This window comes from Aspergillus steynii (assembly GCF_002849105.1).
Source record: "Aspergillus steynii IBT 23096 chromosome Unknown P170scaffold_9, whole genome shotgun sequence".
Taxonomy (NCBI): domain Eukaryota; kingdom Fungi; phylum Ascomycota; class Eurotiomycetes; order Eurotiales; family Aspergillaceae; genus Aspergillus; species Aspergillus steynii.
The window spans coordinates 431437-445122 of record NW_020194406.1 but is presented as its reverse complement, the minus strand read 5'-3'; the positions used below and the strand labels follow the sequence as shown (position 1 = coordinate 445122).

The 13686-nt window shown below is 47.4% G+C and overlaps 6 protein-coding genes and 6 non-coding genes across 12 annotated transcripts; 9 read left to right on the top strand and 3 right to left on the bottom strand.

Annotated features, from left to right (window-relative positions):
• Nucleotides 1-305: 305 nt before the first annotated feature.
• P170DRAFT_513456 (uncharacterized protein) lies at nucleotides 306-725 on the top strand (the record flags this gene model as incomplete). The annotated part of the gene is made up of 1 exon (XM_024855113.1): nucleotides 306-725. The coding sequence occupies one exon, from the start codon at nucleotides 306-308 to the stop codon at nucleotides 723-725; it is 420 nt and encodes a 139-aa protein (XP_024699542.1).
• A 433-nt stretch (nucleotides 726-1158) lies between these two features.
• P170DRAFT_282013 (uncharacterized protein) lies at nucleotides 1159-2368 on the top strand. The gene is made up of 4 exons (XM_024843194.1): nucleotides 1159-1206; nucleotides 1284-1793; nucleotides 1861-2113; nucleotides 2164-2368. Exons 2-4 carry the CDS (start codon nucleotides 1327-1329, stop codon nucleotides 2335-2337), a joined length of 894 nt encoding a protein of 297 aa, XP_024699541.1. The 5' UTR covers nucleotides 1159-1206; nucleotides 1284-1326; the 3' UTR covers nucleotides 2338-2368.
• A 324-nt stretch (nucleotides 2369-2692) lies between these two features.
• P170DRAFT_t195 lies at nucleotides 2693-2764 on the top strand. Its single transcript has one exon. It is a non-coding gene; the product is annotated as a tRNA-Ala (tRNA).
• A 24-nt stretch (nucleotides 2765-2788) lies between these two features.
• P170DRAFT_t196 lies at nucleotides 2789-2860 on the top strand. Its single transcript has one exon. It is a non-coding gene; the product is annotated as a tRNA-Ala (tRNA).
• A 1062-nt stretch (nucleotides 2861-3922) lies between these two features.
• Nucleotides 3923-3996, top strand: P170DRAFT_t197. Its single transcript has one exon. It is a non-coding gene; the product is annotated as a tRNA-Val (tRNA).
• Nucleotides 3997-4794: 798 nt separating this feature from the next.
• Nucleotides 4795-6446, top strand: P170DRAFT_416713 (cytochrome P450). Its single transcript, XM_024847138.1, has 2 exons — nucleotides 4795-5943; nucleotides 5993-6446. The coding sequence occupies exons 1-2, from the start codon at nucleotides 4804-4806 to the stop codon at nucleotides 6338-6340; spliced, it is 1488 nt and encodes a 495-aa protein (XP_024699540.1). The 5' UTR covers nucleotides 4795-4803; the 3' UTR covers nucleotides 6341-6446.
• Nucleotides 6447-6849: 403 nt separating this feature from the next.
• On the bottom strand, nucleotides 6850-7950 carry P170DRAFT_367449 (aldo/keto reductase family protein; the record flags this gene model as incomplete). Its single annotated transcript, XM_024844807.1, has 2 exons — nucleotides 6850-7361; nucleotides 7419-7950. The coding sequence occupies 2 exons, from the start codon at nucleotides 7948-7950 to the stop codon at nucleotides 6850-6852; spliced, it is 1044 nt and encodes a 347-aa protein (XP_024699539.1).
• A 551-nt stretch (nucleotides 7951-8501) lies between these two features.
• On the top strand, nucleotides 8502-9743 carry P170DRAFT_502878 (bZIP transcription factor; the record flags this gene model as incomplete). The annotated part of the gene is made up of 1 exon (XM_024854189.1): nucleotides 8502-9743. The coding sequence occupies one exon, from the start codon at nucleotides 8502-8504 to the stop codon at nucleotides 9630-9632; it is 1131 nt and encodes a 376-aa protein (XP_024699538.1). The 3' UTR covers nucleotides 9633-9743.
• A 306-nt stretch (nucleotides 9744-10049) lies between these two features.
• Nucleotides 10050-10900, top strand: P170DRAFT_440553 (uncharacterized protein). Its single transcript, XM_024850103.1, has 2 exons — nucleotides 10050-10100; nucleotides 10187-10900. Exons 1-2 carry the CDS (start codon nucleotides 10062-10064, stop codon nucleotides 10688-10690), a joined length of 543 nt encoding a protein of 180 aa, XP_024699537.1. The 5' UTR covers nucleotides 10050-10061; the 3' UTR covers nucleotides 10691-10900.
• A 236-nt stretch (nucleotides 10901-11136) lies between these two features.
• P170DRAFT_t198 lies at nucleotides 11137-11208 on the top strand. Its single transcript has one exon. It is a non-coding gene; the product is annotated as a tRNA-Ala (tRNA).
• An 865-nt stretch (nucleotides 11209-12073) lies between these two features.
• On the bottom strand, nucleotides 12074-12145 carry P170DRAFT_t190. Its single transcript has one exon. It is a non-coding gene; the product is annotated as a tRNA-Ala (tRNA).
• A 607-nt stretch (nucleotides 12146-12752) lies between these two features.
• P170DRAFT_t189 lies at nucleotides 12753-12827 on the bottom strand. The gene has a single exon. It is a non-coding gene; the product is annotated as a tRNA-Val (tRNA).
• Between the last annotated feature and the right edge of the window lie 859 nt (nucleotides 12828-13686).

Sequence of the window (13686 nt, the reverse complement as noted above, 5' to 3'; positions counted from 1 at the left end):
AACTATTCTAGCTTTTCTTGCAACGTGCTCTTATAAGCTATGATAATTTCAATTCTCCTGGTCTTGATATCTTTGATAAATATGCTAATATATGACATCACAGCGTATGACGCTCGAAAGATCCTGCACAGAATGCAGCAGCAAATCAAAGGACGGGAACTAAATCAGGGAGTTGGGTTTAAAACATGCTGGGCAACGATCGACGTGTCTTTCCATTTAACAACCAGACTACTCCCATAAGTTGACGACCAACCAGAGCCAAATTTAATCTCATCCCTTCTCCATTCTCACCGCGACTAGCAACCATGCATCAAACTTCTCAGGCTTCCCCAGCCACGCAACCCAGACGTCTACCGAGCAATGTCTACTATTTCCGTCCCTACAGCTACTATTACGTTATGGTTTTCATATTCCTGGGGGCTTTTACATGCTCTGGTCTGTCGGACTACGCATCTCAGGGCTCTTGCATTCTCCTCTGGACGGCATACATTACCCTCACGCTTCTATTGATAACCATCGACCCGCTGTGTGTGTTTGAGTTCAAGTGCCGGGATGAGGACGGGCGCGATGTGATCTTACGCCGTCCGGTGGTTGGTTTCAAAGCGTACGAGGTGGCGATTGATTTGGAGGCCATTGCAAAACGAGAATATACGGTTGAGGGCGGTGGTGACGATGATCGCCTCCACGATGGCTATCGGTATGGATATGCGTTTCTTCGAATTTGATTGCGCGAGGACGAGGTGCCATTGCTTGGCTGTGTTTTCTTCCGGGGGGGGCGGTATCAGCTGATGGTGTCATGTGCTCGTGGCGGACTATAAACCCCCCCTCTTTTGCCTCGCCTTCCTCCTCTCGACTTCGACTCTGCATCACTTTGTCTGCGAGTGTTGGCCCTCTTCATCTTCTTCAAGCCGGCCTGTGGGTTATTCACTTTAGGATGGCTGTATTCTTCTCTCCTTGCGGGATCAATCTTGCCAGGTTTCAATCGCTGTTTCCATTCACTCTGTCACGTGTTGATGCCATGCGTTGTGCTTGTTTCTGCTGGCGACTTCCATCGGCAACCAATTTAATAGAATTGCTGCCTTCTTCCATATGAAATAATTTCATCTTTTCCAGCTTATTCCTGGAATACGCATCTTCTTGATGTTGGTGCTCTTAATGTGTTCGGCAAACCTTGCTATGGTGGATGTCCCACGGATCCAAGCATTAGTAACAGCCCCTCGTTATGTCCAATCCTACAGCATTAGTCACTTGACCTGATACCTTCTATTCCATATACTTCCCAGGTTGTCTCACGGGCCCAACAACCTTTCTCAACAAAAACCAGAAATGCAGTTTGACCTCCCTCCTTCTTTCCGCGCCCGCATCCAACGCCCCGCCCTTCTTACCATGGACACCAAACGCCAGGAAGTTCATGACGATATTATCAGAATACAAAAATGCCTAGAGGATCATCAGGAGAGATTCATCCAGAAAAAGCAACTCCGGAAGCTTGGGATCCGACCGGCCGTGGTGTCTTTTCCCGCTAGCAAATTTCCACAGTTCGAGCCGTGTTTCTTCAGCCCTCGAGATTTTCGGCGTACCGATACTCAGCACTTTCAAAATCCTGTTCATGCTTTGGAGGGGAGAAACAGAGATGGAAGCAAAGGGCTGCAAGCTTTCATGGAACACACTGAAATGCTGCCCGGTCGAGTCCAATTTCCCCCGATTCTTTCGACGATTCACACGGGTAAACTCGGCGAATTGAAACAGGAAGGCTTCGATCTCTCCAGCAATACTTCTCTTTCTAACTCGGGGTTCGTGTTTTGCTCATACAATCTCCAAATTGGATTGGCTCGAAGGCTCACTCAAAACTGAAAACAGTCCACTAAGCAAGGGGAAATGGCCCTTTAGCCCAGAATACCGACTATCGGAGCACAGATTCAAACTCGACCCGTGGAAGGTTGTCCTTTGCTTGGAGGATACAGCCCACACGGTCCCTCATGCTATAATTGACATGGTACTGGATGCAAAGTTCCCCCCCAGTAAGCTTACAGTGAGCGAGGTCAGGGCTATACTGAGGGTGATGGAGATCCGCATGGGTTTCCCATCATATCAAACCCATTTAATTCTTCCTGTGAGGCCCAAACATTATTTTTAGTTCTATACTGGCTCATATTCTTCTAGCTCTTGGTCTTATCATATCTTGGTCCGGATTACGCCAGAATAATCCAAGCGCATCATGATGGAAACCAAATGATACTTCAGTATTCCAGAACAGTTCGCCTTGATGATACATCTGTCAGGACCCTCCTTGGGTATTATTGTAGCAATCTGGTAGGCGTGACAACTCCGGAATGAAGGCTTCTAATCCTAATCCAGCTGTGTGGTACTTCGTCAAACACTTTGGTCGAAGAGATCGGCTATAGCTCTATAGCAGATAGTCTACCACCAGTCAACCATAATGTAATATTAATTTTAGCTATCTCAATCGATTTTTCATTATTTACAGTCAAAGCAGACAAAATAAGCTCACATATGTCACCATGCCCCACACATACCTAATCCCCCTAGGTGCTGATAACCAATCACCCGCGAGAAAACGCATGCCTCATGCACGTCATCCTGCAGACGAACTTACCCTACGAGGAAACACATCCCCCAACCTTAGCCCAGGCTCATGTAGTCAAAATCCCAGTCTGATATCATCTGATAAGGGGATGTGGTTTAGTGGTATAACGTTCGCTTAGCATGCGAAAGGTCCGGGGTTCGATTCCCCGCCTCTCCAGCTCTTTATCGGATTTTCATCTTCGGGGATGTGGTTTAGTGGTATAACGTTCGCTTAGCATGCGAAAGGTCTGGGGTTCGATTCCCCACCTCTCCATTCCGAAGTCTTTTTTTGTGTTTTTACTTTTTGGTTTTGGTGTTGGGTTGGGATGTTGGTTTTGTATGCGAGGTGAGGTGGTGGTGGATAGGAGATAGCCAACTTCAAGACCACACAGAGGAAAGCAGCTGTGCCACATATGCAACGGTGCATCTAACCTCTTATCCTATGATACCCATGATCTGCAGAAATAATATCTTCTCATAAATACAGGGTAGATCTCCCAGTAAAATTATGATTGATTTCCCATGCACATTAACGGGCACAACAGCTGCTGCCAGGTGGTCCTGTTACGTAGAGGAATGTATAGCCACACCATGGGCAAAGAAGCAATATTCTTAAGGACAAGACTGTATGCCGTTTGGACCAACTTCTTATATAACACAGCCCTTGGGCCTTGGTCAAGGACATAATATCGGAGGAAAGTGTGAATTTCATTTGTAGAGACCTTGACTGTTCTTTGCAGATGTCATCCTGTTCGACACTATGCAATGGAATGAGCAGTGTCATCAAATAATACAATTCAACCTAGCGTAAAAATCGCTGCTATACTGGGGTTATGGTATCCATCTACACGTGAGTAGGTGCAGATATTGGCGCTGGCCAGGGTAGCAGGTCTGGGTTTTGGTGCTTGCGATGCTACGAACCTTGTTTCTTTGACTGCTTCTGGGTCTGGGTAGGCTCGGCTTTTACCTTCACGGAATTGCTTTTTGGTTTGGTTTGATTTTGAGTACCCCCCCTTTTTTCTTTTGGTGTGTCCTCCGAAGAGGTTGCTGGGTAGAGGGACAATTCCATACATATATATCGACGGGCAACCCAATGCAGCCAAGCAACATACTTCGACTCATACAGCCAGTGATGTCGAGAAGGACGAGCTAACTAGCAATACACATGAAAAGAATAGCCAGGAATTGATTTATTACGACACTGGAACAGTAAGGCCTCGAACTATTATTATCCCTGGGTTGATTGTAGTGGACAGTGGGTAGGCCGCTAACCTAAAATGGATATTCTTTTGTTTTGGCTTATGTAGTCAAAATGAGGAACCACTTTTTAACAGTTGGCCGGATGGTGTAGTTGGTTATCACGTATCGTTAACACCGATAAGGTCCTGGGATCGAGCCCCAGTCTGGTCATTTCTTTTTTTGTTTTTTTTTGTACTTGTTTGTCCGGCTACTACTGTCTGGATATGGTGGAAGATACCAGCAGTTTATTTGGAAAACTGGAGCGTTAAAAGGAACCACCATCCCACCCCGCAGCCTACAGTCATATACCAAATTCTCGCAAAGCACCTCCTCCAGACCAATTAAACCTCACTGTCCAGCGGCATCATCGCAGTACCAGCAATACCGAAGCCAAGAAGCTAGGTAGAGCCGGATCAGTATTATTACACCGCTGGTTTTTGCTGATAAAAAAAGTTCAAGCACATATTCTCGCAAATCATTACGGACCCCCTTGCTTCCCGCGCTCAGCCCAGTTGATCAAATCTCTGTTCGCTCAACATTTGTGACCAGTGCTCAGAAAGACTCAGAAGTGGGGCAACCAATGATAAAGCATATTCGAATTACTGTATCATCATTGGTGATCAAATCCGAGGTCTAGAGCGCTGATTCATTCTCACCACCCGGCGCTCGAAGATCTTGAAGTAGACTGCAGACCATTTAACCCGACCGGGAAACTAGACATCTACTGGACAGCGTAATTTCTAATTATCTCATTTACCCATCACCGCCCTGCAGCGTAGCACTGGCCCTGCTAGTGCATTCACCATCACTGCGATGATGGTTACAGCTGCATACGTCCTGCAGCCTCAGTTGGAATGTGATGTGGTCCTCTGACACCCGACACCGGATATTACACCTCTCATCACTAAACAATAAATACATTATGCAGCACCCACTTCTGTCCTTCTCCTTTCTTCCACACCTGCTATCGTGGCCAATATGTTCGCATCTATCCCACAAGCAGTTTTCGCCCTCCTCCTTCTATACTTCTGCCAGACTACTATACGCAGGCTATATCTTCATCCATTGCGGCGCATCCCCGGACCCATATCATGGATTATCTTTCCGATTACTCGACACATTTCAGACATCCGCGGGAACTTGGACATCGATATACGCCGTTTTCATGCAAGATACGGCTCCGTGGTTCGCGTGGGGCCCAATGAAGTATCCTTCGCAACACCAGAAGCGTGGAAGGACATATACGGCCATGGCCCGCATGGCCACGGCCAGCTACCGAAAGTGGTAATCTCCGTCAGCAAAGGGATGGATATAATCAGTGCAAACGACACGGATCATAGTCGATTTCGCAAAATCCTGTCTCCCGCCTTTTCTGCGAAAGGCGTGCAAGCGCAGGAGCCTCTTCTCAGCGGCCATGTTGACAAGCTTATCACTCGCCTGAAAGAACTAGCCGGGTCCCAATCCCCCGCAGACATGACAAAATGGTATAACTTAACCACGTTTGATGTTATCGGTGATCTCGCCCTTGGAGAGTCGTTTGGGGGCCTCGACAGTTCCCAGTACCATTATTGGGTATCTACCCTTCTCGCGGCGATGAGAATGAGCCCCTTCATGCGGCTGGGCGATGCCTACCCTTTTATTACCAAGCTTATTCCACCTTTTGTTTTCAAGTGGCTTCTGGAGGCGCGGGAAAGGCATGCAGAATACAGTAAGGCGACGATTAAGAAAAGACTACAAAACTCGTCTGCCCGTGGCCGTGGTGACTACATGGACTCGATGCTGCGTAACCGCGGGGAAAAGGGCGGCTTGAGCTACGAAGAACTCGAAGCCAACGCGACTATCCTCGTTATTGCTGGCAGCGAAACAAGTTCCAGCTTGCTCACAGGTCTGACATACTGGTTGCTGCGCTCCCCCGATGTTCTGGCAAAGGTAGTGAGCGAGGTCCGCACAGTGATGAAGTCAGAGGCCGATATCACCTTTAACTCTGTTACTGCCAATCTCCCCTACACGTTGGCTTGTATCGACGAAGCATTCCGGATGTTCCCGCCTGTCCCAACAGGGCTACGACGAGTGACCCTCACCACAACCCATATCGCGGGATATGAGATCCCAGCTGGGGTAAGTCGGGCATTTTACAATCCCCAGATCTAAAGCTAATGCGTTACAGACCATGGTGTCAGTTCATCAATCAGCTGCTTACTGGTCACCCATGAATTTTCATGCCCCGGAACGTTTTATTCCTGAGAGATGGCTGCCGGAAGCGAAATCCGATCCATCCTCGCCATTCTTCTCGGACAAACGTGATGTCATTCAACCATTTTCCGTGGGGCCGCGCGATTGCATCGGGCGAAACTTGGTATTCGCTGAAATACGTGTCATCATTACACGTATGTTGTGGAATTTTGACCTGGAGCTTTGCGAAGAGAGTCTGGACTGGCTGAACCAGAAGACCTATACGTTGTGGGACAAACCTCCTTTGATGTGCAAATTATCACCGAGGGAGTGGAAAGAATAAATGTAAACCTGAATTCAATTAGACTTGTCGATGATGTCTGAGATGGGATACAGTTGGAAATTCCGGGCAGAACAAGTCACTGCTTGAAGAGTGAGGCCTAAGATACATGCAAATAAAAGCTTTCGAGGACTATGCCGGTATACACCAACAACTACATTACTTCCTATTGTGACATTCTAGCTGTTCATCTCAATCTCTAGACATTCCTCCTTTTCATACGCAAATATAACCTACCACTGGCCTTTGATTCCCTGGGTTGTCTAACCTTCAAAGACAGCAACAGTGAACTGTGTCGCTCCTCGGAAAATATGCACAGCCTGAATTTTGTGATTTCCTAACATCCGAAGAATCACTAGTGTGCAGTATGCATGGCTAATTCATGGTATCTTGGTCCGATTAATCCCCATTCGGCCATAGTACGTGTGCGATAATAATCATCCTGCAGTATCCGAAGACAAATCAGGCTCTATTGTAATTCTAGTTAATTCAACTAGACCCATCATATTATACTAATTGTTCTTACCAAAAAGGGCTTCTTGGGTGTCATATTGGTAGATCAAATTTCCATGCCAAAACTTGCTAGCATCCGCCTTCACCATGTACCACACCTGCTCAAGAGCCCCAACCAGCTCTTCTGGCAAGGGACCCTTCTCCATGGCGTCCAAGTTGCTCTCCAACTGCCCCAGACTGCTGAAACCGGTGATAATGCCATCATTGCCGTCAAGGACTCTCAGCGCAGAGTGGTGAATGCACCAGCGCAATGCCACCTCTACCAAACTAAGACCATGCTTTGCAACCAAGGGCTCCAGCAGCTCGAGCGCGCCGAAGATACTCGATTTGAAATACCGATCGCGGTACATCTTGCCGAGAATACTGTTTTGGTCGCTGAATCGTCCGTCAGAGGGCGTGTTCGTGGATTTGTATTTTCCGGAAAAGAATCCCCCGGCTAACGGGTTGAAAATCACAATATCGATTCCGTACCGCCGACAGCATGGAACAAGTTCTTCTTCGATCCCTCGTGCTGTAGACAACATTCGTCAGTGCTCAATTCCATACAGAAGTGATACTGCAGCCTTACTGATCGCATTGTACACCGCCTGGTAGATCGTCGGCCGAACCCAGCCGCGCTCCTTGCACATCGTCACGATCTCCGCAACTTCAAAGGCGGAGAAATTGCTCAGGCCAATCTGCTTGAACTTGCCCTGCCGATGCAGCTCTTCCAGCGTCGCAAACGTCTCTTCCCACGGAGTGCCGCGGTCCGGTCCGTGGAGGTAGTAAATGTCAATGCAGTCGGTCCCCAGCTCGCGCAGGGACTCGTCCAGCTTCTCTTTGAGAATCTCAGGTCGGTGCGTGCCGGGCTTGATCGGATACCATTTGGTAGCCACTGACAGGCCGCGTTCTTTCCATTGCGCTTTTCGCGTGAAGGCTTCTTGGCGCCCGCCGTCGTATAGACGAGCGGTGTCGATTTCGTGATAGCCCCTTTGTTGGAAGAGGTCGAGGCACTGGTTGAATTCATCCAGGAACGTGATGCGGGCGCCATGGGTGGTATCGGGGCCCAAGGTCATCAAGCCGAGGATGATTCGTTTGGTGGTGCGATTGTCTGCGGACATTGTTGCTGGTTCTATGGGAGTATGGAAAATCGAATTGAATGTAGCTCAAACACCAAGAACTACCCTGCTAGTTTGTGCTTCTATAAGTAGTAGTCTTTCACCAATTGCCACGCAGATACTCGGACTTTGGATCCGTTAAAACCGGTACCTGATGGCTCGGTTCATTGGGAATCCGAATGGAAGGGGGAAGTAGATGGTTCCGGGTGGGTACGAGATAGAAAGCTGCACATTCAATCTTGAGTGGCGGAGACTATCTTCCTCGCTATAATTTCCGACGTAAAAGTCCTGCATCCTGTACTCCTGTCCATAGTATACGGTAGGTAATGATTCAGCGTCGCCACTTGGTGTCTGCCTCCGCCAATGACAGCCACCGCTCAAATGGACCCGCTGAATCAGTTCTTAAGTGGGACCAGTCGCAACGATGAACGGGACATTGCAGGATCGTCTGCTCCCTTAACATGAATGCAGAATGACATCAAACGTGGGCTGTCTTGCTCTGGGAATCTTTGCCTCATCGAAACAGATCTTTCTAATTGAAATCGCTTGGCAAAATGGAACTACACAGACATGATGCTTCTCTCATCTCGCTCGAGAGGAAACGTCTTCGCGACAGGAAGGCTCAGCGAACCATGAAAGAGAAAAGGGAATCTCAGATTAGGATTCTAGAAGAGAGGGTCGCATTCTGCGAGAAATATCATGGAGGTGACTGGATACATCAGTCGGGTCCACAGTCCAGTGAGATGGAAAGTCTCCGTCGGGAAAACAGGACGTTGCACACCCGTCTAGAGTCCTTGCGCCAGATGTTCGACTCATGGGGTGGAGATACTAGCTTCGAGCCGAGGGAGAGACATATACCAATTCCGGGCCCTCTTACAGGCTCTAGAAGACCAACTGAGCCTTTGATGCCGAGCAAGCCTCAACAAGAGGCCACACTTTCCGCTCCAGTGCCGCGTGATTTTACAGACACCACCGACGGACCAGATATTGTGCATCTCCCTGCTCTACACCATCCTATCCATGAATTACCTAGCGCCATTCCCCCATGGTATCTAGTTCCCATGAATGACAACGGCCATCTCCCGCCACGTGTACCCCCTCTGTGTCCATGGCTCTCCCGTCCAGACTTAGTTATTGCTTCTCCCCCTCATCCATCCCCATTAGCTCTGCTTTACGGCACCCGGCGAAACTGGCTAGCCGACCAGATCCACCGCTCAATTCGACAGCGAGCCATCAGAGACTCAGAGTGCCTCGCAGTGGGCTGGCTAGCATACAACTTCAGTAAATGGCGCGTGTCTCCAAACCCGGAGACGTTTGCGCGTCTGGCAACCTTCCAACGGCCAACACTGGCGCAGCTCCAGCACGGACATCCTGTGGGACTCGATCTTCTTCCCTGGCCGCAGCTGCGGTCGAATTTGGCGCAGACCTGGCACAGGTATGATTATGCCGAACTGACGGGTTATTTGAGCTGTTGCATGAAGGTGCGATGGCCCTGGGGCGAGGAGATCCTTGAACCCGACGAGGATGATAATATGCAGATTCGTCGGAAATTTGTCGATGTCTTCACCTGCGAAACGGGATTGGGCTTGACCGATGAGTTTATTAGCAAGTTTCCGGAGCTTTTGGAGGGGATGGATATTGAAACTCTGCGGTTTGATATAACGCTGGAATGTCAAGCTACTTAACTAGCAGCTAAAATGTAGGTTATAGAATTGTTCTTTTTGTGTCAATCCTGCTTGTCATTTAGTTTCAGGATTTATTCAAGAGCGGGTCTTTTCTTTCTTTCTCACAAACACAATATGGGTATGCGGTTGAGTGGTGGCGTACTAGCACTAGGTTCCTGCAATAATCACTTTATAGAGCAGGTGTAAGTCTAAAGTTTACTTAATTAGCGTCCCTCAGACAGAATCTAGAATCCAGGGGCTCGTATATTATGCTGTTCTGGCTGGTAATAAGGCCGTAAGATTGTCGGTGTTCAGAGTTCCGGAGTTTCCGAGTGTGGACTATAGTAGTGGCGACATTCATCTATAAAAGGTATAAATTAACCTGCATTCTATTGAAAATACGAGAAAAGAGACGCCGGATCATAAAAATTTCAGATACTTCTGATCGTGATGGTGTCCGCAGCAGTAATTGGTTGTACCGGCTTAGTGGTGAGTTTTCCAGTCAAATTCGCACACTACAACATAAACCCTGCAGTTTAGATGCATTCTGGCCGGCTAAACATGGATATTTCCAGGGGTCATATATTACAAAAAGTCTGATATCCAGCCCCGCAATTACTCGAATTCACACATTCTCCCGCCGCAGCCTCGAAGATCCTGCTTCTGCTTCCCCGAGCAAACTTACCTCCTATGTCTCGAATGACACATCTAAATGGGTAGACGAGCTATCCCGTCTACCATCACCACCCGATCTATTCTTCTCTGCTTTTGGCACCACTCGTGCTGCCGCCGGTGGCTTCGAGAACCAGTACCGAATCGAACATGGGCTACATCTAGACCTAGCCCGGGCAGCCAAACACGCCGGCTGTAAGGTGTTTGTTCTCGTTTCCTCGTCATTTGCCAATCATAATTCATGGCTCCCTTATGCTCGGATGAAGGGCGAGATTGAAGAGAACATCAAGGCCCCGAATTTCGAACACACTGTCATTTTACATCCCGGGATGATAGTCGGTAGCCGCTCTGAAAGCCGGCCTGCTGAGGCAGCTGCTCAGGCTTTGGTGGGGCCATTGGAACACTGAAGTCGTCGTGGAAAGATTGTTTGGCCCAAGATGCTGATGCCATTGCTCGTGTTGCTGTTAGGGCCGGTATACACGCTCTTGAGCATGGTGTATCTACAGGGTGTTTGAAGGGCGGGTCAGTTGAGGTGTTGAACGGCGCCGATATACTCAGACTTGGTAGAGATTGAAAGGCTTGGGATCTTGGTTTCATGATGCTTATGTCAATCATTTATTGGACTATTTATTTGGTTTTCTGCCCGCATGATTAGTGTTGAGCTTAGTATGCTTAGAGTTTGGCCCATTTATGATAACTAGACAAGTACGGTTTAGGGAGGTTATTTTGAGAAGGGGTGTCGGTCACCATGCCACCGAAGTGTTGTTAAGAAAGATACAGAAGAGAGCTGTAAGGCTGGGAAGCAAGGTTTCTGGTTTCTGTAGCGCAATATTGAAGGGCTTAATAAGAAGAAGGGGATGTGGTTTAGTGGTATAACGTTCGCTTAGCATGCGAAAGGTCCGGGGTTCGATTCCCCGCCTCTCCATCCTTTCTTCCTTTTTTTGCTTTTTTGCCCTACGGTCTAGTACATAATATAATGATATTATCAAGCACGAGTCTTAAGCAGGAGGTAGGTTTGGTTGTCTGTTCCATCATTCTGCGGCATTGGAAGGCATCCTGCTCCCTGGACTAGAATTTTGCTCAGCCCTAAATTTGAACCTCCACGATTATGAAAACCCCTCACTTTTCCCTGTTTGATTTTCTCGGGCATGTGTTTTCTCTTGAGTTATTTCTTTTGAACCACTGTCCCGTTCATGAGTGAATATATATACTCCATAAACACACAATAGTGCACCCGGCTATTTCTCAGGTTCATTTCCTGCGCTGGTCACTAAGTGATATGGACAATCACCCAAGTGGATCATAACAGTATTGCTGAGACTGGGCATATATTGCTAAAGCGTTCTTATTCAATGTGAAACTGTGACCTGCCTTGGCTTAATGTGGTCATATGGTCGGGTGTCTGCCGTTATGCTTGGAGTCTATCTAGTGTGGTGGTACTCCGGGCTAGAACACCAAGATGCTTGGATGGCACTCACCCATCAACGTGTGGTATGATAGAGTTGCAAGATACATCCAGTCCGTTTTTCTAGCCAAATAACTGCATATATATATATATATATATACACAATATCTAAATTGACCATGCCTTCTTGATCAATGGCATACATACAGAGTATCAAGAGTACTGGCTGGGTTTACCGCAGCATGACGGTAGGCAGTATACCGACTACAATAAGCAAAAACTGTCATCAATTGACTACACAATTAATCTATGATGCAGGCAGCAGCAAAAGCAAAAAGATTAGGCCTCCAAACACATTTGAAGGAAAAGCAAAAAGTCAATGGGATGGAGAGGCGGGGAATCGAACCCCGGACCTTTCGCATGCTAAGCGAACGTTATACCACTAAACCACATCCCCATTGGATGATAAAGGTGCTGGAATATTGCATACAGATTCCTGGAGAGATCTAATGTGGGAAAGTAGGGCTGAATCCTGATTGGGGCGTAGAAACACCAACACCAGACAATGCATCCCATGGGCAATTCAATTTGACAGAATGTTCACCATCAGACATCAATCCTGCCCTCGCTAATTAGAGTTTTATAAAGGTGCTCCCTCCTTCAACTGCTGGGAGCAGTATCATCACCGCTTGCTGCAAGAACCAGTAAGCTGTGCATCAAGAGGTCCGAATTGTCCAATCGCATTGGTCATTTCCGACTACCGACAACTCAAACACGCAGCTTGCATAAGTTAAGCGGGTCAATATGCGCCAAGACATCTGCAATCGAAGTAAGAATGAGGTCTTGCCTATGCCAGAATATCCCGACTAAGCTACCGGACGTCCATAGACTATGCCGCGGGGACCTCGGAGATCTGAGAGTCTTGATGCAATTGCTGTCCCAGTTGAGAGAAAAGAGCAAAAAACCACCCACCCTCGTGATTGTTTCTTCAATATACTTCTAGGCTTTTGGGGAGACTCTCTAGGAACCATCATGGCAATAAAAACTAAAAATTCAAAAACAAATGACCAGACTGGGGCTCGATCCCAGGACCTTATCGGTGTTAACGATACGTGATAAACCAACTACACCATCCGGCCAATTGATGGAAGAAAGGTTCATATTTTGACTACATCAGCCAGAGACGAAAAAGACATTCATGTCAAGTGGCCAGCCCTAATTGGCTCCAGGGATAGATGCTTGAAAAAAAGAACTTCCAACCCAGGAAGAGGTTCCATTCAAGATGATTCCGTACTTTAACAAGGCCCCGGTGTACTTTATATCTTGAAGAGCAAGATTATAGGCCTAACCATGTAAGAGTGCGATATCTATTGTATATTTCTATACTTCATCGGCAGGTTAAGATGTTAGCAAATATCCAACAGTGCAAACGAGCTCTGGAGAGTAGCCGTATATCTTCGTAATACAAAACTTCTAGAAATGAGATAGGTTTTGAGTTGGCAAATAATTTACCCACTTAAACCACAATCAAAATATAGCGTCGGGATTTCTATCGCGGAGTGGTTACAGCCCCCATTACTTATCATTAGTGAGCACTGGAATCAACTAGAAGATGTACTCAAGGGTGAATGGTCCTTTAATGTGTCAAATATAGAGCCTAGGTTGTAATCCAGGCACCGCCGTTGAGTTGACAGACCGACTTATTATCAATTTGGAGCCATTAATCTCACACCTCCCTCCGAAGGCTGTGATTGCCGGTGCTAATCTAGCACTGATCTAAAGTACCACTACACCCATGAAGGGACCATGGCTATTTGAAATGTCTATAATGTGGCCTAAGTGCGGCCGATTCCACGCGAGGTTTCTACAGGCCTTCAGTGGCTCCGTGTTTGCCAACTTGGCTCCTCCAGGAATACACCTCTGTGTTCTTCGCACTTGTGCTCTCTCCTACTGAAATTCTACGAGGAATTCGATACTGACATAAGCACAATTCAATAA